We start from the raw sequence: 23,003 nt of genomic DNA, 5'->3' as shown, positions 1-23,003 counted from the left end.
GAACCCAGGTATTTTTGGCTGCAAATTGAACAGACAGTCCACCATACTGCATTCATGGTCATCCTATTATGGAGGGCATTCTTACTCTATCACTACTTCATAGCCAGAGAAGCTTCTTCTAAGGACAGGGCGTTTCCACCAGTTGGGAAATGATTGGACAAGGATGATAGATGAATATGATGGGATACTGAAATGCTGTAAGAAGTGATAAAGTGGGTGGTTTCAGAGAAACCTGGAAAGATTTTTATGAACTGATGCAGAGTAAAGTGAACAGAACCAGGCGAACAATTTAACATTAGCAACAATAGCGTAAAGAAAAACAGCACTGAAAGATTTAGGAAATCTGATTAACACAATAAACAATCACAATTCCAGAGGACATAGGATGAAACATGCCGCCCACCTCCAGATAGAGAGGTAATGGGCTCACAGTGCGATTTGGGACATGGCCAATGTGGGAATTTGTTTTGCTTGCCTACATGTGATTGCAATGGGTTTTGTTTTTCTTACTTTCTCATTTGGGTGGGTAAGTGGGGGGGGGGCAAATTAGGAGGGAGAGAATTCAGACCTGAAAATAAGAATAATAAAAAAAAAACGAAGACAAAGCTTTTGCCCACAGTCATTCATCCTAGGATTGGAGCTAGAACCATGGTTTGTGATTCAGAAGTTGTGGATTTTCCTATCAGTCCTCCTAGAACTTGGCAATCCTGGATTTTCCTTGAATCTCTTCTTGGGCTGAAAAGATTATAAATGTTCGTCTTGGTGCAGTTAAACACAACTAGGTTTATATAAGCTCCAACCTCCACTAGATTGTTTCAGTGTTAAAAACAAAATCAAAGCAGTCGTTGCAAGAAACTGAGGCTCTGGGAGGCAGAGAGTTGTAGATTTTTAGAGCTACAAGGAACCTTAAAGACCATCTGGTTCTATTAGAGATCATACAGCTCAATCCGTCTACAGATAAAGAAACTGAGGCCCAGGAAGGGCAAGATTGGCTTATGGCCAAATCTATAATAAATGGAAAAATCAAGATTAAAGCCCAGGCATCCTGGCTCTCTGTTCATCCATCTTTCAAAACAAACACATATACATATACACACATATGTATACCTATGTGGTATATACGTGTGTGTGATATGTTATTGTTCAGTAATTTTTCAGTCATGACCCCATTTGGGGCTTTCTTGGCAGATACTAAAGTGGTTTGCCATTTCCTTCTCCAGCGTGTCCCCATTTTATAGGTGAAGAAACTGAAGCAAACAGGTAAGTGACTTGCCCAAGATCATGCAGCCAGTAAGTGTCTGAGGCCAGATTTAAATTCAGGAAGATGAGTCTTCCTGATTCCAAGCCCAGTGCTCTATCCACTGTGCCACCTAGCTCCCCTATAGAATCTTAGAACTGAGCAAAGAACCTCAGATCCATCTAGTTCTGCTTATACCTAGCTGAGATTCCCCCCTTCCCAAAACAGTCCCAACAAGTAGTCATCCAATCTTTGTTAGGAAAATTCTAACAAAAGAAAACCTGTTACCCCTGGAGACAGCTCATTCCAGTAAATAAATATCTAATAATCAAAGGAAAGTATATACATACATACATACATATATATATATATATATATATATATATACACATACAAGCATATATCACTTTGGAACCTAAAACCCTATATAGAAGTCATTATTATTATAGTTATTTACATAGCATGGAGTATGTTTCTAGCAGTGACCCTAAGAGCTACAAAAAATATATGACAGAAGCCCTCTTCTCAAGGGGCCTTACCATGCAATGGGGGAATAAGACATGAAGACATATAACTACAATAGAAGGCAGGATATGCCATGAGAGGAACATACACCAAGTACTATGGGGGTTGAGAAGAGTTCAAAATCCCCTTCTGTGTAACACGAGGAGGTTGGGTTGTATAAATCTCCAAAGTTCCTTTTCTAAAATCCCAGACCAGAGTCATGAGGTCAATCCATTGCCTATTGTTGAATACTTCTTAATTAATACAATTCCATTGTCTCTAAGAGTGGCCTCTCCCAAGGGTTCATTTCTAGAAAGGAAATGATCCAAGATAAAGTCGAATTTGCTTTGCTTTCTTCCCTGAAAGCATATGGTGCTGGGTGGGGGTGGGGGCCTGGGCAAGGAGGGTTGGCCTCTCCTCCTCATTGCTTCATGAGTTTCTGTGGGTGGAGCCCTGCCAAATATGTGTGTGTTTCTTGGAATACCAGTTACACAGTACTATTGCTCATCACAGTTCTGGTAAGCCACCTTTCCCCTTCCCCAGAATGAACTTTTGTAACCGAGCCATTCCTGCCTGTCTCCAAGGTGCAGATGATTCACTTTGGCCCCCGAAGTAGCAGACTGATAAGTCAGTGAAATTTATTGTTTCCAGTGATTTATCAGTGCTGCCCCCATCTCTTTGGGCTGCCCTTGTCTCACAAGCAGCTGCTGCTGCTGTCCTTTCTCTCTCTCACTTTTACTTTAATGTGGAAAGTTACTGTGGAAAGTGCTGCTGGTTCTAACCTGGAAAAAAACCCAAAACTCAGGACTAGGAAGGCTTGAAAACTTAAATTCAAGTTCTGAAGATGATGCTTAATCTGCTGGTCCTCTTATTGCATACCTCAGGACCTTGAGGAAGCCCTCCACAGCCATCCACTTTCTTAGGTTGTGTTCCTGGGGAATTTCTTTTTAGGCAAATATTTGTTGAATACTTAATCATAAATTAAGACATTACTTTTATTAAGGAAACTAGAGAAGCTAAAATTTAACTTAACTTAATTGTAAAATTTAAAAACTTAATTTGATTTTAAAAAATTAACAGTTTTAATTCAATAATACAACCTTAGAGATGACACAAAATACCATTATCTTTTGGAAACATTAAAGCAGGTGCTCTTAACCTTTTTGTGACCCTTTGGACAATCTGGGGAAGCCTATGGACTTCTCAGAATGTTTTTAAATGCATAAAATGAAATTCACAAGATTACAAAGGAAACTTATTATTTTATATAAAAGTTTATTAAAAATAAACATATTCATAGACCTCAGGTTCAGAACTCCTGCATTAGGATGTACCTGACACACTATGGAATACCATTTCTGTATACAAACCTATGTTCTGTTCATTCATTCACTTATTTTATTTATTGAATTGATTATTCACTCATTTATTTATTAAATGATTACTCTATTAGAAAATGGAGATACAAAGATAACAATAAAACAGTCCCTCAAGAAACTTACATTCTGTAAGGGGAAATAATACCATACATAAAAAATTAAACACAAAATATATACAAAGTAGAGAAAAAGATGGGCAGCTAGGTGGCACCGAGGATAGAGTCAGGAAGACTTAGCTTCCTGAGTTCAAATCTGGCCTCGGATACTTACTAGCTGTGTAACCCTGGGCAAGTCACTTAACCCTGTCTGCCTTAGCTTCCTCATCTGTAAAATGAGCTGGAGAAGGAAATGGCAAAACACTCTAGTATCTTTGCTAAGAAAACCCCAAAAGGTTAGACAAGATTGAAAAACGACTGAACAACAAAAAAAGAAAAAGTAATTTCTCCCATAAGGGCACTAATGACTGGAAGTGGGGTAGGGAATCACAATAGGCCCCCTGTAGGATGCAGCAGGTAAAGTACTTTTGAAGGAAATTAAGTATTCTGTGAGGTGAGGTGGAGAGAATGCATGGAAGGCACGACAGATGCAAAGGCAAAGAGATGGGAAACTGAATGTTATTTATCTATGCAGGATGAGGAGTAGGCCACTCTGACAGGAAGGCATAGGGCACGAAAGCAAGCAATGTGTCATAATCCTGAAAAGGTAGGTTGGAGCTAGATGTTCAAAGCCAAGCAAAAGAGTGAGCGAGTGGCTGGACTATATCGAGTGCCAGTGTTACATGATCAGACCTGTGCTTGGGAAGATTAGTTTGACAGCTGTGTGAAGGAAGGATTGGAGTGGAGAGAGACTCGAGACAAAAGACTAAATTTAGCAAGGGATTTACTATGAGGAGAGAAGAGAATGAGAAGCTGGACTAATTACCAAAACCTAAAATGTCCTTCCTCCCCCTTTTTGACTCTTAAATTTTTTGCACCCGTTAAAGTTGAATCCACATGCCCCGTCTTTTAGGAAGCCCTCTCCCTCCTCCTAACCCAGTGATCTTGTCCCTGTCGTACTGACTGCTGGGATTTTCTGGGTAGCTGTCACCCTTCTAGACTGCCTTCCTTGCTTCTAGAGACCATGACTTACTTAATCTTATCTCCCGAAAGGCCTTAGCACAGGCTCTAGGTCAAGAAATTCCTTAATACATATTAGTTGAGTTGTACTGTATTGTACGTGGTACTGAGATCAAATTTTTGGCAGTTCTTCAGATTCTTTGAGACTCTTTTTTTTTTAAAGTGAGTCTTAACTTTCCCTACCTCAGTCAAAGCTTCATTGCATCTGATTATTCCCCACTGGGAACCAAGGTAGAGAGTCAGTTAGTACAAGGATGGTGAGTGGGAGAATTATTCATTATCCCTTAGCCATTAGATCTGTGGCCCGTTGCAACCCTAGAAGTATCTCTGAAAGGACTAAGTAATGGAGGAGGGGAGATAAGGGCTGGTTCCATTCAATTAACAAGCATCTATTAAGTGCCTCCTGTATGCTGAGCACTATACTAGGAGCCAAAGGAAAGGACTGAAGGGAATCCAAGAATCCTAGAGTTGTAACAGACTTCAAGGTCCCGGGCTCAGACTGACCAGTCCTAGCAGAGAAAAACTGGTGACCTCTTAAGGCAAACCTTTATAGAGCCCCGATTTCCACTTAGGGAAAATTCTGTTTGGGATTGAGGCAGTGTCAGGGGCTGTGAGGGGTAGTTTCATAGGTTCACAGATGCTGGGCTGGAAGGAATCTTTGAAGCCATAAGGTCCACCAGCCTCAGTTCTGACATCCTGTGTTCTCAGGACAGAGAATTATAGATTGAGAGGTGCACTACTTTACTTTAAGAAGAGGAAACTGAAGCCTAGAGAACTTAGTAAGTAATTTACTCAAGGTCTCACAGGTAGGAGGCAGAGCTTGGATTCAAAGCCAGGTCATCTGACTCTAAATCCTTTGTCCTTTCTGCTACTCTGTATTATCTCCCTGGAGGTGTGTGGGGTGTTCCAGGAGAACTAGTGCCTCTGGTGTGAAGCCTTGCTCATCCCTTTTCAGGGCTGCTCATCCTACCTTTGGTGTCTACCTTTCACCCAAGATGGTGGCTCCAAAAAGCTGTGGCATGTGCAATGGCCGCACCCTATTAAACCATCTGGGCAGACTGGATAAACCAGGTTGAGGGTAGCCAATAGGCCTCAAACCCACCAGTGAGTTAGGGGAATGTCCACCCCAAGTATGTGAAGACTTCCCCTTGAGGAATAGATGACTGAAGCAGGAACTGTGGAACGCTTAGAACTTAGCCAGACATGAAAGTCACCAAGGTCATCCACTGCATCCCATGCCATCACCAGTTGTCCCAACTTTTTTCTTGCCACTGGACTTCAGAGAATGAGGCTGATGACTTTGTGCTACTCCACTTAAATCCAGTTCACAGGCAAATCAAGATATCATCCCATGATGTCATTGGTCCTTTTGGAAAAATGAGGGACAGACAACAATCATAACAATTACCTCCCCACTCTAGCAATCTAGTTCCATTTTATAAGGTCCTTTCCAGAAAAGTGCTTTCAGTTCCATTCAGCAAGTATGTATTTTTAAAATTGAATATTGATTATTGATATCTTTTTTTTACATCATCTGCATTTCTCTCTCTCCCCCTTCCCTCTTGCAGAAAGCAATCCCTTATAGAAAGAATAGTCTAAAAGAGGAAGAAAGAAGAAAAAAAGTTTCCACAGGACTAACCAATATATTAAAAAATAAGTGTGACTGTTCCACTCCATGGTTCCCCTCCACCCCCACCACAGTTCTGCAGATAATGAGAGGAAGATGTTTTCTCCTCTCTCTTCTTTGGGACCAACCTCAATCATAATTTAATAGTATTCAGTGACGATTATTTTGTTGGTGTTCTCATTTATATTGTTGTAGTCATCATACATATTGTTTTCCTGCCTCTCCTTCTGTCACTTCCTATCAGTGCATATAAATCATTGTTTCTATTTATTCATCATATTCATTGTTTTTTTTAAAAAGAAACAATAACATTCCACTGCATACGTGTACCGTGACTCATTTAGACATTCCCCAAATCAATGAGACTCTACTTTGTTTCTGTTTCTCTGCTACCTCAAAAAGGGCTTCTGTATATATTTGGGGAATACATAGGACCTTTCTTTTTATGATTGACCTCCTTGGTGCACAGAATTAAATGCCTTCTATGTGTAAGGCATCAAGCAAAACCGTAGAAATGCAAGCATAAACAATGATATGGTCCCTGCCCTTACAGTCTATTGAGAGAGAGGAAAAAATACAACGTAGCACAAATAAATGTAATACAAGGCAAAGAATGATTTGAGCAAAAGAGAGATATGAAGAAAGTAATCTAACAAAATTTGAGGAAGGAGAAAACACTTTTTTTAGCTGGGAGAAATCAAGGAAGGCTTCATGGAGTGGGGTACCCGAGCTGAATCTTGAAGAAAGAAGGATTTCAGTAAGTGGAGATGAGAGAATGCAGTCCGAGCACAGGGTCAACCACTGTGAACAGGTAGAGATGGCCATCCGATGGCAAGATGAGCTCATAGAACATTGAGGAGGCAAGTTTCACAAGTGTAGAATGAGTGCAGGGAAATGATGTGAAATGAGACTGGAGAGGTAACTTGAAACCAAATGGCTTTGGAATCAGAGGCCCCAGATGCAAATGCCACTTTTGCAGTTTATTTACCTATATAACCTTGAACATGGATTCAATTACTATCTTTACAAAAATGACTCCCAGGGGTGTCTACTTGGCACAGTGAATAGAGCACTGGCCCTGGAATCAGGGGACCTAAATCAAATCCAGCCTCAGACACTTAACACTTACTAGCCATGTGACCTTGGGCAAGTCACTTAACCCCAATTGCCCTGCCCTTCCCTCTCCAAAAAGAAAAAAAAAGACTCCCAGATCTCTCTTTTTCTACCTCTTTTTTTCTGTCTTTCTACCTCTCTCTGTCCTTATCTATCTACCTACCTATTATCTATCTATTCATCCATCCATCTGTCTATCCATCCATCTATCTACCATCTATCCATCTTTATCTATCTGTCTACCTATCTATCTATCTATCTGTCTGTCTGTCTGTCTGTCTGTCTGTCTGTCTATCCATCTATCTATCTGTTTATCTGTCTGTCTAGCCCTGTTCTCGGCTCTCGTATTGAATCAGTAACTGCTCATGTTATATAAGCATATCAGATTTAATGGCCAAAATAGAACTCATTATCTTTCACCAAAATCACACCCCTCTGCCAAACTTCCCTGTTTTTGTAAGGGTATCACTATCCTCTCAATTATGCAATTTCATTTATGCAATTTCAGAGTCATTCTCAATTCCTTATTCCAGGAGCACCAAGGTAGCACAATGGATAGTGTGCTGGGCCCCAAGTCAGGAAGACCTAGGTTCACATTCCACCCCAGACACATACTAGCTGTGTGACCTTGGGCACATCATTTACCCTCTGCCTCAGTTTTCTCAGCTTTAAAATGGGGGTTATAATAGCACCTATCTCACAGAGTTGTTGTGAGGAACAAATGAGATCTGTAAAGTACCTAAAACCTTGTAGGCCCTTAATAAATGCCTGTGAACCCTATGTGCCTTACTCTCCCTCCCCTTGTGTATTCAATCATGGGTTCCTCCCTCCACAACATCTCTTGTGTCTGTCGCCTTCTCTCACACGGATGCCACTCTCGTCCAGAGTCTCATCCCCTCTCACTTGGGACATTGTAACAGCCTTCTGACTGATTGCTCTCCTTCAAGTCATCTCTCCTATCCAACCCATGCTCCACGTTTGCCAAAATGATATTCCTAAAGCAAAGACCTGATTCCCCTGCTCAGTGAGCTCTGGTGCCCCCCTATCTCACCTAGGATCAGATGCAGACTTTTCTGCTTAGGCATTTAAACCCTTTCACACACTGACTCCGGCCTGACTTTTTGCCCAGCTAAAAAAAGCTAAAAAGCCCAGCCTTTTCTGCCATTCCTCTCACATGACATTCCTGTGCCTTCTACCCAGCACGAGCTGCTGATGCCTAGGCCTGGGATGCACTCCCTCCTCCTCATTGCCTCTTGGGATCTCTGGGGTCCTTGAAGGCACAGCTGAAATTCCTCCTCTGCATGATGCCTCTGCTGATTCTCTCCAGGCTCTGTGCCTCTCCCCTCCCACTCCCTCCACTCACCTTCATTTGCTTTGTTCTGATCCTGGACAATCTAGGTGTTAATGGGAGTATTGTTTTATCTCAACAGGTGCAGATCTGATAGTCACCCAAAGGACCATCCCATGGGAGGGCCCCTCTCTGCTCCGGTGTTTGCCCTGTGGTGCCTCTTCCTGCTGTGGGCAGGATGGCCCAGTAAGTTGTTAATATTATTTAAGCCAAGCCAGCATATCTAAGTTCATAGTACTAGAAATAAAAGTAACTTTATAGAAAATTTTATTCAATTCCCTCATTTGCAAATTAGGAAACTGAAGCCCAGAGAAGCTCATAGGATAATGGACCAAGAACTGGAAGGGGCTTTGGAACCATCTATCCTAATCCCCCTCATTTTACTGATGAAGAAACTGAGGCCTCAGAAGGTTAAGTGACTTGTCCAAGGTCCCACAAGTAATAAGTGTCTGAGGCAGCACTCAGAGCTAGGTCTTGCTTCCTCTAAGTCACACATGCAATCCCATACACCTCTGGGTACCACAGCAAGAAGAACAGTCCCACATTAATTCAGGGGCTACACCCAGGTAATAAATGACAGAGGCATTTTAGGTGCCCATTGTGGGAGGCACCATGGTGGGTGCTTCAACACAGCTTTTTCACAGACCGTCAGTAAAGTTTGGACCTATGTTAGAACATCCCACTCCTCCCCCCCCCGCCCCAATAAAAATAATTATTGTTTCATAGAATTTATAGAATTTGAGCATTGGAATGACTCCCCCCCATACCTTATAGCTGCATTCTAACAGTTAACATTCATAAACCACAATTTGTTCACCTTCCCCCAATTTATAGGTGTCTACTTTATTGCCAATTTTTTGCTGTCACAAAAAGGACCTGCTAGAAATATTCTGGGCCCTGTTATTCTTATCAATGGCCTCCTTGGGATATAAGTCCAGTAACAGAATCTCAGGGTCAAAGAGTGTGGACATTTTGGTTACTTTATTTACATAATTCCAAGTTGCCTTTGAAAATGGTTGTACTGATTCACAGCTCTGTCCATCTTCAACACTGTGCCCATCTCCCACAGCCCTTCCCACATTAACAATTCCCATATTTTGTCATCTTCACCTATTTGCAGAGTATGAAGTGAAACCTCAAGGATGTTTTGATTTCTATTATTAGATACCCATTTCTGTTATTAATATTATTATTGCCAAGATCATGTGTTCCTAGTGGTGGCATTTCCAGAGACGAGAACAAAAATCCCCTTTACTCTACATACAGATAATTCATTCAATAACATTCAACACTCAGCATTTATTAAGCAACTGCTATGTGTTAAGACCCTTTGCTAGAAACAAAGGAAGACACAGATTAAATGAGACAAAACCCTATCAGTGGTCTGGACCGTTCTTTCATATGGCTATTTAAAGTTTGTGATTCTTCTTTTGAGAACTGTTTGTTTATGTCATTTGATTTCCTATTAAGAAATGCATTTTAGTCTTATGGAGGGTGTCCTAAAAGTCTTAGTGCAGTTGGAGCTTAAAGCTTTTGAGACACCAGATATATATCTGTGAACTGTTCGTTTTTCTTGGAGACCAAACCCATATCAGAGAAACTAGATACAAAGATTTTTTTCCCCATCTGTGTTCCCCTTCTTATCCTAAGTGTATTAGTTTTGTTTGTGCAGCAGCTTTTGTTTCACTTTATCAGTAGCCTGTTTTATCTTCCGTATTTGCCTCTATCCCTTGTTCAGAATAATGTCTTTAAATGCATAGAACAATACATAAGATTACAAAGGGGACTAATTACAGTTTGCTTCCTATTAGCATGAATGATGTTTTTTATGAAGTGGTTAAGTAATTTGGATTCACATTGTATATTTCCATTGCATATCAAAATATAGTTATCAGAATATTTTTATGAAAACAAGTTCACAGACCCCTCGTTTAGAACCCCTGTGAGGAATCACCATCATGAAATACCTGACAATTGGTCATCCAGCCTCCATTTAAAAGATTTGCAGTGAGGGGAAGCCCTTCACCGTTCTGGGCTGTCCTTTCCACTTTGGGACAGATCCAATTTTTAGGAATTTTTTTCCTGACATCCATCCTCAATTTGCCCTCTTCCATTCATTACTTCTGATTTAGCAGAATAAATTGGGTACCTCATTTTGAAGCAGCCTGATGTGGTTGGGAAGAGCTCTGGACTTGTAGCTTAGAGGGACCTGGGATCATATCCAGATCTCAACACTTAATAGCCATTTGACCATGAGTACGTCTCTGAGCCTTGGCTTGGCATCTGCAAAATGAAGAAGGTACTTTTTGCAATGCCTGCTACCTAGGATGGTGCTGAGGGAAGGAAACATTGTATAAACTTCATAGTGACGTGCATGTAAGTTGTTATTGTTCAAGAAAAGACCCACATTTGAAGGGGCTCAGTCACTTTCCTTGATTTTCATGGGTTTGGCAGAGAAGACCACAAGCCCATTTCTTTCATCAGGTGTTCCTTGGCATCCTGGCCAGTGAGCTCCCAAAGTGTCCCATTGGCCACCTCCCTAGGATGTTTATCAATCCCAAAGCTGTGGCTTAGGAGTCTTAAAAGTGGGAGCATCAGAACCGGAGTAACATATTGTATCTTCAGTGTGAGAGGCAGTGTAATCTGACAGAAACAGGCAGGAAGGCCACCTGCCACCGACTGGTTGTGTTGCCAGTTGGGCGAGTTGGTCAGGTCTCTTCCTCTCTTTGAGCTTGTTTTCTTGCCTGTTCAATGAGTGGGTTGAATTAGATTAGGGGTTCTTAACTTTATTTTTTTAATTATGCATACCATTGACAGCCTGGAAAAACCTATGGACCCCTTTTCAAAAATAATGTTTCTGTAATATATCAGGTAAAATATGTTGATTACAAAGGAAACCAATTATACTGAATTACAATTATCAAAATCTTTAAAAAATAATTCAGAGAACCCAGGTTAAGAGCCCCTAAGTTAGATAATTTTGACTGTACCTTTTCACTTAACATTTTATGCTCATTTTTCATTAGAATTCCTCTTTGCCTATAACCGAGTTTCTCTTCAGTCTAGCCTAACTTTCCCCTGCCAGGCCTAGGCCTGTAGGCTTCTGCTAATTTACATAGGTGTCTTAAGGGGTCTAAAAATGGATTCTAATTTCCTATCATTAGGTTTTTTTTTATTTATTTGTTTCTTTGGTCTAAGACTGTTTAATTTAAGAGAAGACTGAGAGTCTGACTAGAATTTCCTAAATTCGAATTGCATCGCTGGGAAGAACATTGGACTGGTAGTCAAGAGACTTCTATAATTTTCCTAGCTCTGACATTGGTTAGCTGGGTTGTCTTGGGTGATTCTTCTCCCTCTCTCACCCTTAGTTTCTTCATCTGTAAAACAAGAGGGTTCTTCCAATTCCAGCATTTTCTGCTTTGGGTGCTAAAGGTCCCCCTCCTTTTATCCCTCCATTCTCTGTTATCCACACTCTTAGGATAATTGTAGATGTTACATTCTTTATTCTAGGTTCTAAGTTCCCTTTCCAGCTCTAACATTTTATGAAATTTCCTCTAGAAGACAAATACTCTGTTTGGATAAATACTTGACATACAGATAGACAAAAGGTCTATCTTCCCTTTGTTAAAGTCTCTCTGTTAATAGAGATTTTTTTTTTATTCTTCCTAGCAAGGGCAGACTTGGAGGTCATGAATGTCAACTGCTCCTGTGACTATGATACATTGATTATCTGTGAGTGGAAGATGAACAGGCCGACCAGCTGCAGCTCTGAATTGTGGATGTCCTATGAGCGGAATGGCTGTAATTCATCGTAAGTGAAACTGGCCAGATGCAGACAGTTCATTCAACAACACTCAACATTCAGCAACATTAAGCAACTGCTGTGTGAGACCCTTTGCTGGGAGCTAAGAGAGATAGAGTTTAACTAAGATAAGACCCCTGCCCTAGTCTAATGGGCATAAGACAAGTCTCTAGATAAAGGTAATACTAATCCAAATAAGACAATGGCATGACACCCCCTGGCTGATAGAGGTGCTATCCCTTATCACTGGAAGACCTAGGTTCAAATCCACCTCTATTACTTAGCCCCTTGTGTGACCCTGGGCAAGTCCCTTCTCTCTGACTCTGTTTCCTAATTTGGGCTTAGCAAACTTCCTGTTTTTCTGTGGGCTCAGAACTAAGGGTAGTTTTTCTATTTTAAAATAAAAGTTTTATTATATTTTAAAATGTAAAAGCCATTCTTAGATGGGGACATACATAAACAAGTAGGGAGCCAGATTTGTAGTTTGCCAAAGATCCCTGTGGACCAAATCCATGAAATAAAAGGGTCAGTCTGGATGGCCTTTAAAGCCCCATTCATCACTAGATCTATGACCCAAGGATAATAATAGCTGAGACTTAAACTTCACTGAGTGGTCCTTCCTTCATGCCCGTCTCTGCCCCCACTCCCTCACTTCTCCAGGGGCTCCCGTTCACACAGAGCACATTCTACCCCTCCTCAACCCCGGCCCTCTTCTTTGCATTATACAGAACGCTTTGGACAGACTCGGCTCTGAATGTTTTGCTGTATGTTCTCCCTGACTTTGGACATTTAGTCCTGGATTACTGCCACCATGTGAAGCCTGTGCTGGTCCAGAGGAGAGGAGGGAGGGGCAGACAGCACAACCACAAAACAGGGCTGACCCTCAGTCTGATGACCATCAGAGAGGAAGAGAGAGAGATACAAAAGAATCTCAAAACTGTCAGGGGCCTCAGAGGCGAATCTATACCTGAACCTCCCTTTGTGAGGGGGGATCTTCTCCCTTTTGAGACAGGTCCTTCTGCTTTTGGACAGTGATTTGGGGTGGGGGTGGGAGATGGGGCAAGCATTAAGTGTTTATTATGAGTCAAGCATAATGCTGAGGACTGGGAATAATCCCTGCCTTAAAGGAGCCAATATTCTAATAGGAGAAAGTGAACACATAAAGAGTAGTCATACCTTGGAATGGGGAGAGACAAAGGCATATGAACTAGCCCAAGGGTGGTTTTGGAGGCAAAATTCCAGTGAGAGGGGGAGGAATGGTGAATCAGAATGATGGCCAGAGGGAAGTCATGGTTTAGAAATGGTGACCAGAAGTGAGGTAGAAGCCTCCTTCCAAGAAAGAGAAGCCAAAAGCTCACCTTCCCAAACCCAAGGTGGTTCCAGGGATCAAGTCCAAGTTGGGAATGGGGGTGGGGTGATGAGGGTGATGGCTGGAGGGAGAGTAGGTAGAATCATTTGAAAATGGTGGCCAGGAAGCTCTAATCCTTAGGGAGGGTTTCCAAAAATTCTGTGTAAATCTGCCCTTTTGCACCATCCCTCTATCGATCCTACTTTTGCCCTTTGGGACCTGGAAGAAGCCCATTAATCCCTCCCCTTTCTGCCTAAGAACTCTTTAAATATGTAACAATAACTTTCATGTCTCTCCCTAGATGGTTTAACCAGTGCTTAAATGGCATGATCTTTTTTGTTGTTATAATTTATCAAATACGAATTTTTAATGGATTGTTGATTTTTTTTAAAACAGTTCAGTTTTTTTTTTTCAGTCATGTCCGACTCTTTATGACCCCGTTTAGGGTTTTCTTGGCAGAGATACTGGATTTTCTGCCATTTTAAAACATCCATTTACCAATAAATTTCTGCCTGATAAAATCCCCCAACTCCCTTACAATAAAAGAAAAAGAGTTAAACAAAACCAGCTGACACAGCTACCCCATCACACCAAATGTGAAAGAGTATATACAGCATGACCTTTAGGCCACTGACCATCCTGGTCACCCCTCTCTTGGATGCTCTCCAGCTTATCAGTATCCTCCGGAAATGAACTTCCTTTGGATGATGTCTGAGGGCAGACTACATTGGTTCTGGATGCCCTGCACTCTTAATGGAGCTTAAGACGGTAGGAGTGTTTGTAGCTACTCTACTTTGTTGCATAATTTTTCCATATTGAGCTTGCTGCCCAGTAGGAGGTGAAATAATAATAATAACAATTCATATTTCTATAGTGCTTTAAAACTTAGAAAACACTTTTCTAACAACAGTCCTATCAGGTAATGTAAGTAGTATTCCCGTTTTTAGGGCAGTTAGGGTAGTTTAGGTGCAGTGGATAGAATGCCCAGGCCTAGAGTCAGGAAGACTCATCTCCCTGAGTTTAGATGGCCTCAGATACTTCTTAGCTTCGTGATCCTGGGCAAGTCACTTAACCCTGTTTGCCTCAGTTTCCTTGTCTGTAAAATGAGCTCGAGAAGGAAATAGCAAACCACTCTGTTATTTCTGCCAAGAAAACCTCAAATGGGGGTCATGAAGAATTGGACAAGACTCAGCAACAACAACATTCCCTTTTTTAGATGATTATTGTATGTCAGACACATAGAAATAGATGTAAACTGAGTAAAGTCTATGCGCTCATAGATTCAAAGGCTAAACATGACTTGGTGTGGGTCACAGGACTTAGAGCTAGTGGCAATCATAGGACCGAACGTTAGGGTTGAAAGGGAGCTTGTATACCATCTCATCTAACCCTTCATCACCCAGAGAGGTGAACATTTCCCAAGGTCACACGAGAAGTCAAGCATCTGAGGTCTGAGGGAGCTGAGTTCAACCCGATCTTTAATAAATGCCCACATTGGGGCAGCTAGGTGTCTAAGTGAGTAAAGCGCAGGCCCCAGAGTCAGGAGTTAAGTTCCTGCCTCAGACACTTAACACCCACACAAAAAACCTAGCCTTGTAACCTTGGGCAAGTTACTTAACCCCAATTGCCCTCTAAAAGGAAAAAAAAAATAAATGCCCACATTGTTTTCCATAAAGCTATGAAGTGTTAGAGTCAGAACTAAAACCCAATTGTTTTGACTACGTGACTGTCTCAGGCAGCATCATCATGATATGCACTGGTCCGATGCTGGTCAACAACTCTCCAACCTTATTTCATCCTATTTCCTTCCATGTAGCTTGCATTACAGGCAAACTGGCCCACTCTCCTTCTCCCATTCTCATTCAGTTCTCTCTGGACTCTGTGTCTTTGTTCATACCAACCTCATTCTTGGAATATGCTTCTTGAAGTCCCTCTGTTCCTTCAAGGCCCAGACCAGATGGCATCTGCTTCATGAAATCTTTTGTGATACACACACACACACACACACACACACACTCACATCAGGTTAAAACCTATCTTTGAATTCTTGATAGAACTTTGCCTGGCTCTCCTTTGCCCCTATTGCATTTTGTCCTATCCTGTTTATTTGTGTACATGCTATATCTCTCCATTAGACTGCAAGCATTTTAAGAGCAGGGATTGTGCTGTCTGGTGTCCAAGTGCCTCTTAAGGTGCAGCCTTGTCCATGTTTGTGCTTAATAAATGCTCGTTGAATTGACTGGCTAAGTTGAATCAGAAGAAGCTTTATTGATCATTTAGTCAAGAAAAGTGCTTTGTAAGCACGAAAGAGTGTCCCCTTAATTTTACACAGTAGGGAACTGAGGTCCAGAGGAGTGAAATCATGTGATCAATATCACATAGCTGGGTTGATATAGCCTTGCTGAGACTCAAACACAGGTCTTCTGACTCACAGTGTAGACTCATTCTGCTACAGGCCAGCTAGCCCATGGCAGTGGTTACAACAACAATAATTGTAATAAGAGTAGACATCCACACCCTTGGCACATACTTTCCACTGGGTCAACACCCAACAATAAGTCTAGAGTCTGGGTCAAAATTTCCCTTGTTTAGAATGTGTCAGGTGTATTGAGTATTGCTTCTAAAATAGGAAACAGTCTTTTCCCAGGGGACTTTTTGTGTGAGTGTCATAGAGCTAGAGCTGGAAGGGCCCTCCAAGGCAGTCTGATTTTTATCCCATCTTTTTATCGATGGAGCCTATGGAGGCTAAATGACTCGCTCAAGGTGACACATCTGTATGTGTAAGCATCCAAGGTACGATTTGAACTCAGGTCGTTTGGGTCCTCTGACACAGCTTTCCACTCTTTCCACTGTACAACCCTGCCTCGATTAGAAAGAGTTCTTAATATCTTGGAAAGATTATACGTGTGGCTTTTGTGCAAGCTATAGAACTTTCATTGTTTGCTCTCCAAATACAGGTGCTGACCAGGCACACACACCTGGGATTAAGTGTGGAGCTCAATTAAAGACTAATTGTCACTACTACAGTCCCCTGCACTAGGATATTCCAGCTGTTTAGGCACTGAAGGAGTTTTCCCTAAAGGAAAGAGGGACAAGATTTATTAAGTTCCTGCTCTACTGCAAGGCACTATGCAAAGTACCTTTATCCTTACAATTGCCCTGTAAGGTAACTACTATTATTATTTTCATTTTACAGTTGAAGAAATTGAGATAGACAGAAGTCTTAAGTGACTCGCCCAGGGTCACTCAGCTAGTATCTGATGCCAAGTCTGAACTCAGGTTTTCCTGATTCCGGGCCCAGTGCTTTGTTCACTGTGCTATCTGGCTGCCACAGACAAGCCAATAATGGTGAAAGCAGTCTTCTATTATGGCACATTTAATTCATATCAGAGAAGACAAAAGTCTCAATTCAAGACATCCAAAGTCTAGGGTTTGAGGGAACTAGAAAAAGGGAAGAGGAATTTCAGGTGAAGGATGCCACCAGCTTTCAGTTACCAATTACCCAAGTTATGTCAAACACTGATAATTCCTTTTAGTGATTGAATAAGAATGCCTGCATCTTTTGTCATTTCCACACCAAGGCAGCCCAAAGGACATAGATGAGAGCCACATATTTTATACAGATCCTAAATGAACTCTAATACCCTTCTTGCTTCCAGCATCACAGGTGTGGGAAACAGCCACGGTGAATGAATGAATGAATAAATGGATGAAAAAACATTTATTAAGGGTTTAAGATGTGTCCACTGCTATGCTAAGTACTGGTAATACTTACAAAAGCAAGACAGTACCTTCTCTAAAGGAGTTTGACTTCTACCAAGAGCAAAAAACACCACATATAGGAGAATGGTAGCCAGGGAAGGGGGTGCCTTGGTTTGGGAAGTCAGAGGAATGGTTAAGTGGAGTCTTTGGGGAGCTAATTGGCAGGCCCTTTGTGGTAGTGGTGACCGTTTAGATTTGGACATGATTCCAGAGCTAGAAAGCAGTTGGAGAAAGGGGGAGGGAGGGAGAAGGGCAGGACAGTAAACTCACAGAGGCAAAGCAGATGGCAAGAATTGGCCCAGGTGGCCATAGCTAGACTAAATGCAGTGTTCACTCCCTCCCTTTGCCTTCCTAAGCAAGGAGCAGCTTCTAACAGCTTGATACAAATAACTGGTAGGATTATGGATGTATGAATGGGCCTCACACAAGGGAAGCACAAGTGAGGACTTGGATTTTATTCCTGAATGTCATTTGCTACCTGTTTGACCTTGGTATGACCTTGTCCATTACTTCAGTAAGCATTAGTTTCTTTATTACTTTCCATAAAACAAGGAGGTTATAGATCATAGGATTATAAAATTAGAACCTGAAACTCAGAATCTACCTAATTCTAGTCCAACATCTTCATCTTACAGATGAAGATACTGAGATCCAGGGAGGTCAAGGGATTTGCCCAAGGTCACATAGGCCATAAGCATCATCAACAGGATCTGAACCCAGGCCCTCTGACTAATGATCTTTCCACTGTGCTAAGCTGAGTCCCCTCATGCAAGGGTGGGGAATAGGAGGGTTCTTTGCCTTCCAGCAGTTTGTGCCCAGATGATTTAAGATGACCAGATTCCTAAATCGTGTGATTTGCAGATCTCAGAGATGTAGTCCTAAGAACAAGAGAGACGGTGAAGACAACTTGTCCCTGCAGTGTATGTGCCAAGGCAAAGTGGACGACGGCTTTGCCATTGTAGATTTCTTCCATCTGGAGATTCAGTCCAACACACAGATCCTGTGGAAACAATGTGAATTCTCACCTGCTAAAAATGGTGATTATAGGTGGGGAGGGAGGAGAGGGTAGGCTTTGGATAAAACTAATTCCATGCCTTCCTCTTATTCTTTTAGTCACCTGCATATGCCTAGAGACCTTTCCTAGGCAAAATGTGGTGAGAAATATGTCCTGATTTCTGCCTGTAGCCACTTTAATCTGGGGGGAGGGGAGGGATGGTGGCCAAGATGGTCTCTAAGTTTGCTTTCTTTGGATGATTGATAATTCAATGGGGAAGATTTAAAAAAATAGGACACAGGACCACTGAGTCAAAAAAATTGCTTTCTGGGCCACTAGGAAAACCAGCCCATCTATGAGCTCTTTATGGGTGTTTTTGAAATGCTTGGTGTTTTTGCATGCACATGTTTTCTGACTAGAGTTGGAGATTATTAGACAAAGATTTTATTTACAAAGAAAATATGACTGTGGACATTTTCATTTTTGGAGCAAGTGTGGAATGATGGTTGATTCACATAATGTTTTTCCATTTTGATACAAACAGCTCACATCTAATTTTTTGTGGTTGGGGATATAGGTAGATTTGGACCTGGGTTTTAATCCCAGGTAACTTCTCCAATATTTAGTTTCCTCATCTGTAAAATAAAGTTGTTGGGCAAGATGACATTTAAGATCTTTTCCAACGTTAGTGATCCTTAGCTGTCCTGAGAGAGAAGAAAGAACACTAGATTTGGAGTCAAATCCTAGCTCTTTGGTCACTAAACAGACCAGTTGCTTCCCTTCTCTAGGTTTCCGTTTCCTCATCCACAAAATTCGGGAGTTAGAGTAGGTGGTTTCCAAGGTCCCTTCCAACTTTTGAATCTTATGATCAAATGCCTTATTTAGTCTTTAGTGATTCTTTCTCCAAGATACTTCTGGTTGTAGATGATGTGAGTAAGGGTAGCCCTCAGGCAAATGTACACCTGGAAATATTAGGGCACTTCTCTGTGTAGACAACCTCTGAAAGCCTCCACCAATATAATTGTAAGCCAGATGAAGCATGATTGATACTGGGTTTAGGGAAATAAAGGGGAGAGTTTAAAATACAGAACAGGAGAAATTTCTGACCCACATTTCTGTAAAATTGTAGAACACTGAGACCAGTGGCATTTTACTAGACCCACCTTAATGCCCAGAGTCCTTGGGAAAGAAGAATTATCTCACACTCATTCTGGCTGTGCTCTCTTGGGGCTCCTGTCCTCCCTCCAACTGATCTAATGGAAGAGTTAGACTTACTAATGAGCATCATTTTTCTAACAGTGAAGCCAAGAACCCCAGAAAATGTTGCCATCTCTTCAGGAACTCCAAAATACGACTTCATCCTGACTTGGGACAGCACTTACCCTTCAGACCACCTTCTGACTGATGATCTCGAATATCTGGTTGAGATTCAAAACAAAGAAAATACTGCACCTGTAAGTTACCCTGAAACTTTTGGGGCTACTTCGTTATCCCTGCCCAGATAGGTTCTGTTAGACAAGACATACAACATCTCAAAGGACTCCAGAAGACATTCATCTCAGATCGGCTTTTCAGAGCCAAGGCTACCTTGGTATAGAAAGAAAAGTACTGATGTGGGGTGGGGTGGGGAACCTGTGGCCTTAAGGCCATGTGTGGTCTTCTAAATCCTTAAATGTGACCTTTTTGAATGAATTTGGTGGATTCAGTTAAAAGGCCACACTTAGGGATTTAGAAAGTCTCATGTAAACTGCCTTGGGCAAATCTTTTGGCAAATCAAATATCCCTCTGTTTCACCATGAGTGAAAAGGAGAGATTAGTATTCTCTGAGTTTCACTAGGTGTGCTATGAAATGTTGGGTGTTAAGTTTTTACAGATAAATGAAAATGTGTTAATAATCTTAACATAGATTTCACTTACCTAACATATATAATGTGGTAAGTAAAGTATTTCCGAAAATAGATGAAACTTGCCTATGGCACATATGCATTCATCTTAAAACATGTCGGACCAAAAAACTTGTCAGAGGTAGCTGAGTGATCAAGTGGATAGAGATCATTAAACTGGAATCAGGGAGACCTAGTAAATCAGACATTTACTAGCTGCATGACCCTGGGCAAGTCACTTATCCCTCTTTGCCTCAGTTTCCTCAACTGTAAAATGGAGATAACAATAGCACTTATGCCACAGGGTTGTGTGAGATTTGTAAAGTGCTTAACATAGTAACTGGTACATAGTAGGCTCCATATAATTGCTTTTTCCCTCCCCTTCCCATGTCTCCTTGAATTTGCAAAAAACTCAACAAAAACAGCTGCTGTTATTGAAGGGAAATTGCACGTATGCAAGTCCCCCAACTCTCTTAATACTGACAACTTAAATATTCCATATGCCTCAGTTCCTCCAACAAAAATTATTGTACTGTCAGCAAGGAAAAAAAAAAGTCATGGGGCTAGATGATCCCTAAGACCTTCTGACACCAGATTCTACGATCCATTCTTCTATCCCTATATTCAGAGATTCCAGGACCATGAAGAACTTAAAATAATACTGACTCACATTTATATGGTCCTCTACTTCAGGATTTGCTTACAGAAGTCTTTACTAGGCAAAATATGGTGGGGAGCATGGCCTGTTCTCTGCCTGGAGTCCCTTTGACTGGCCAGGGTTCAGATGAACTCAGGTGAGATGCCTGTTTGGCCTCTAGTGCTCTGTTCTCCAAGGTGTTCTCAGCTCTTCTAATGGGCTCCTCAAGAAGAAGGCAGGCGACTAGGAAAGGAGATGGGCTTCTGCCGTCCACAGAAAGTGTATCGTCCTTCTGCACTGGCTTTTCATCTTTTTCTTTTTTCCTTATCTGACTTGAGCATCCACACCCACCCTGATATCTAAGATATTGCATAATGGAATAACGACTTCCATTTCTTTGAGACCGTAAGGTTCAAAGACGCCTTCTTCACAACCACCAGCGGAAGTGGGCCATAAGACTGGCCAAACTGCACACCATGCTTCAGATTTCGCAGACATTATGACATTTGAGTGTCGTGGCAGTCTTGTGAAGTCGAGGGTGGGCAGGGTGGCGAGTGTTGTTGCCCCGTCTTACAGGTGAGGAAACTGAGGCTCACGGTGGGAAGCAAATTGCCCAGAGTTACACAGTGTCAGAGGCTGAATTGGAACCCAGGTTTTCCTGACTCCAGGTCTGGCACTTCATCCATGGTGCCAAGCCCTCACATGCAAATATTATTTCTGTTTTATGGATAAGGAACTGAGGTGCAGAGGGAATTGACTTGACCAGAGCCACACAGTTAGTTAATAAACATTGGATCCTGGATCTGAATCCATATATGTTACTAATTAAAATGATGTCTCTCCAATGAAAGGATCATTAGACTAAGTCTTGACACAAGCGGTGGTTAGTTATCAAAAGCATTTATTAAGCACCTACTGTGTGCCAGTTATTGTGCTAGGTATTGGGAATACAAATGATGCTTCAACCCTGGCCAAATCATTGTCCTTTCTAGCCTTCAATTTCCCCTAGAAGGCCTCAAAAATCTCTCTCAGCCCTAACATTTTTATGAAAGCAGTTTTCCCAAAGTGTCACTTGCCACATTCCTTAGAAATGGTTGTCTTTGGAGCAGTTAGATGGCACAGTGGATGGAGCGCTGGCCCTGGAGTCACGAGGACCTGGGTTCAAATTTGATCTCAGATACTTACTAGCTGTATGATCCTGGGCAAGTCATTTAGCCCCAATTGCCTCTAAAAAAACACCCCCCAAAACAGAAATAGTTGTCTTCTCAGTCAGTTCAACAGGACGTTTTTAATTACTTCTCATGTTTCCAAGGTTCTGTTCCAGGCTTTGGAAATACAAAGACAAAAACAAAATAGCCCCTGCTCTTAAGGTGCTTACATTTGTTGAAAGGGAATTTTTTTTTGGAAAATATAACTGATTCCATCTTGTTCTGTATCAGCCATTTTTTTAAATTTCATCCCTCATTAATTATAAGACCAGCTACAGCAGCTGGTATCCTTCAGTGTCCTCTTTCTTCCTTTTATAGGTACAAAAAGACTTAGTTGCTAAAGGAGAAGGATTCCAGAATCCCTGGATTGTCTTCCCTTTTCTGAAACTAACTATACTCAGAAAGTAACTCCCTTATTTCTTGTAGCAAATAATAGAAATTTTTTCTTTAACAAATATATTTTTTTGTATGAATATCTATGTTTTAATAAATAGCCACCTTTTTTTTCTTTGTTTCATATAATGTATAAATGTTGCTTGGTTATCTTTCATTCTCAAAGAGGACCAGAATGATATCACTATGTTGGGGTCAAGTACGGTGTGTCTAACTGTGGCTGATCAGACCAATATGAGCTTGGAAGGCTCTACCACAGGTTGGGCACAAATAGTCCATGTGAACATTTGGAGTGGAGATGTCTTAAAATTTGCACATCTCACATTTCTTTTGAGCTCCTGTAATTCTGCTTCATTCATAGAGTATAGCACCTTCTTTGATAGGGGCACGATAAATATTGTTGAATAGATTGTGAATGACACATGCCCCATCAATGGCTGGCTGAGAACACCACACTCTGAGTGTAATAAAACCCATCTTCTGATTCATGCTGGATTATTGGCTTTAGCTGGTCAAATTTATAATAACACTCATGAGACCTCTTCTACCAGGAGGAAACAACACCACATTCACTGATGATACAAAAAAATTATATACGTGTGTGTATGTGTGTGTGTGTGTGTGTGTGTGTGTGTGTGTGTGTGTGTGTGTGT

The 23,003-nt window shown here is 41.4% G+C and overlaps 1 protein-coding gene across 3 annotated transcripts in view; it reads left to right on the top strand.

Annotated features, from left to right (window-relative positions):
- The window catches only part of IL4R (interleukin 4 receptor), a 48,836-nt gene that overhangs the window by 14,192 nt on the left and 11,641 nt on the right, over positions 1–23,003 (top strand). For all 3 annotated transcript variants that reach the window (XM_069064171.1, XM_069064151.1, XM_069064160.1), the window contains exons 2-5: positions 8,406–8,509; positions 11,993–12,134; positions 18,097–18,272; positions 19,529–19,683. In XM_069064171.1, the coding sequence (XP_068920272.1) occupies positions 8,440–8,509; positions 11,993–12,134; positions 18,097–18,272; positions 19,529–19,683 (543 nt within the window). In that variant the 5' untranslated portion in view covers positions 8,406–8,439. The remainder of the gene's footprint in view (positions 1–8,405; positions 8,510–11,992; positions 12,135–18,096; positions 18,273–19,528; positions 19,684–23,003) is intronic.

The sequence above is a fragment of the Petaurus breviceps genome, unplaced genomic scaffold (genome assembly GCF_028583685.1).
Source record: "Petaurus breviceps papuanus isolate PSGF00001 unplaced genomic scaffold, PetGlider_PUasm1.0 138, whole genome shotgun sequence".
In the NCBI taxonomy this organism is placed as follows: Eukaryota; Metazoa; Chordata; class Mammalia; order Diprotodontia; family Petauridae; genus Petaurus; species Petaurus breviceps.
Note: the sequence above shows the minus strand (reverse complement) of the source record. Positions and strands in the feature narration are given on the sequence as shown.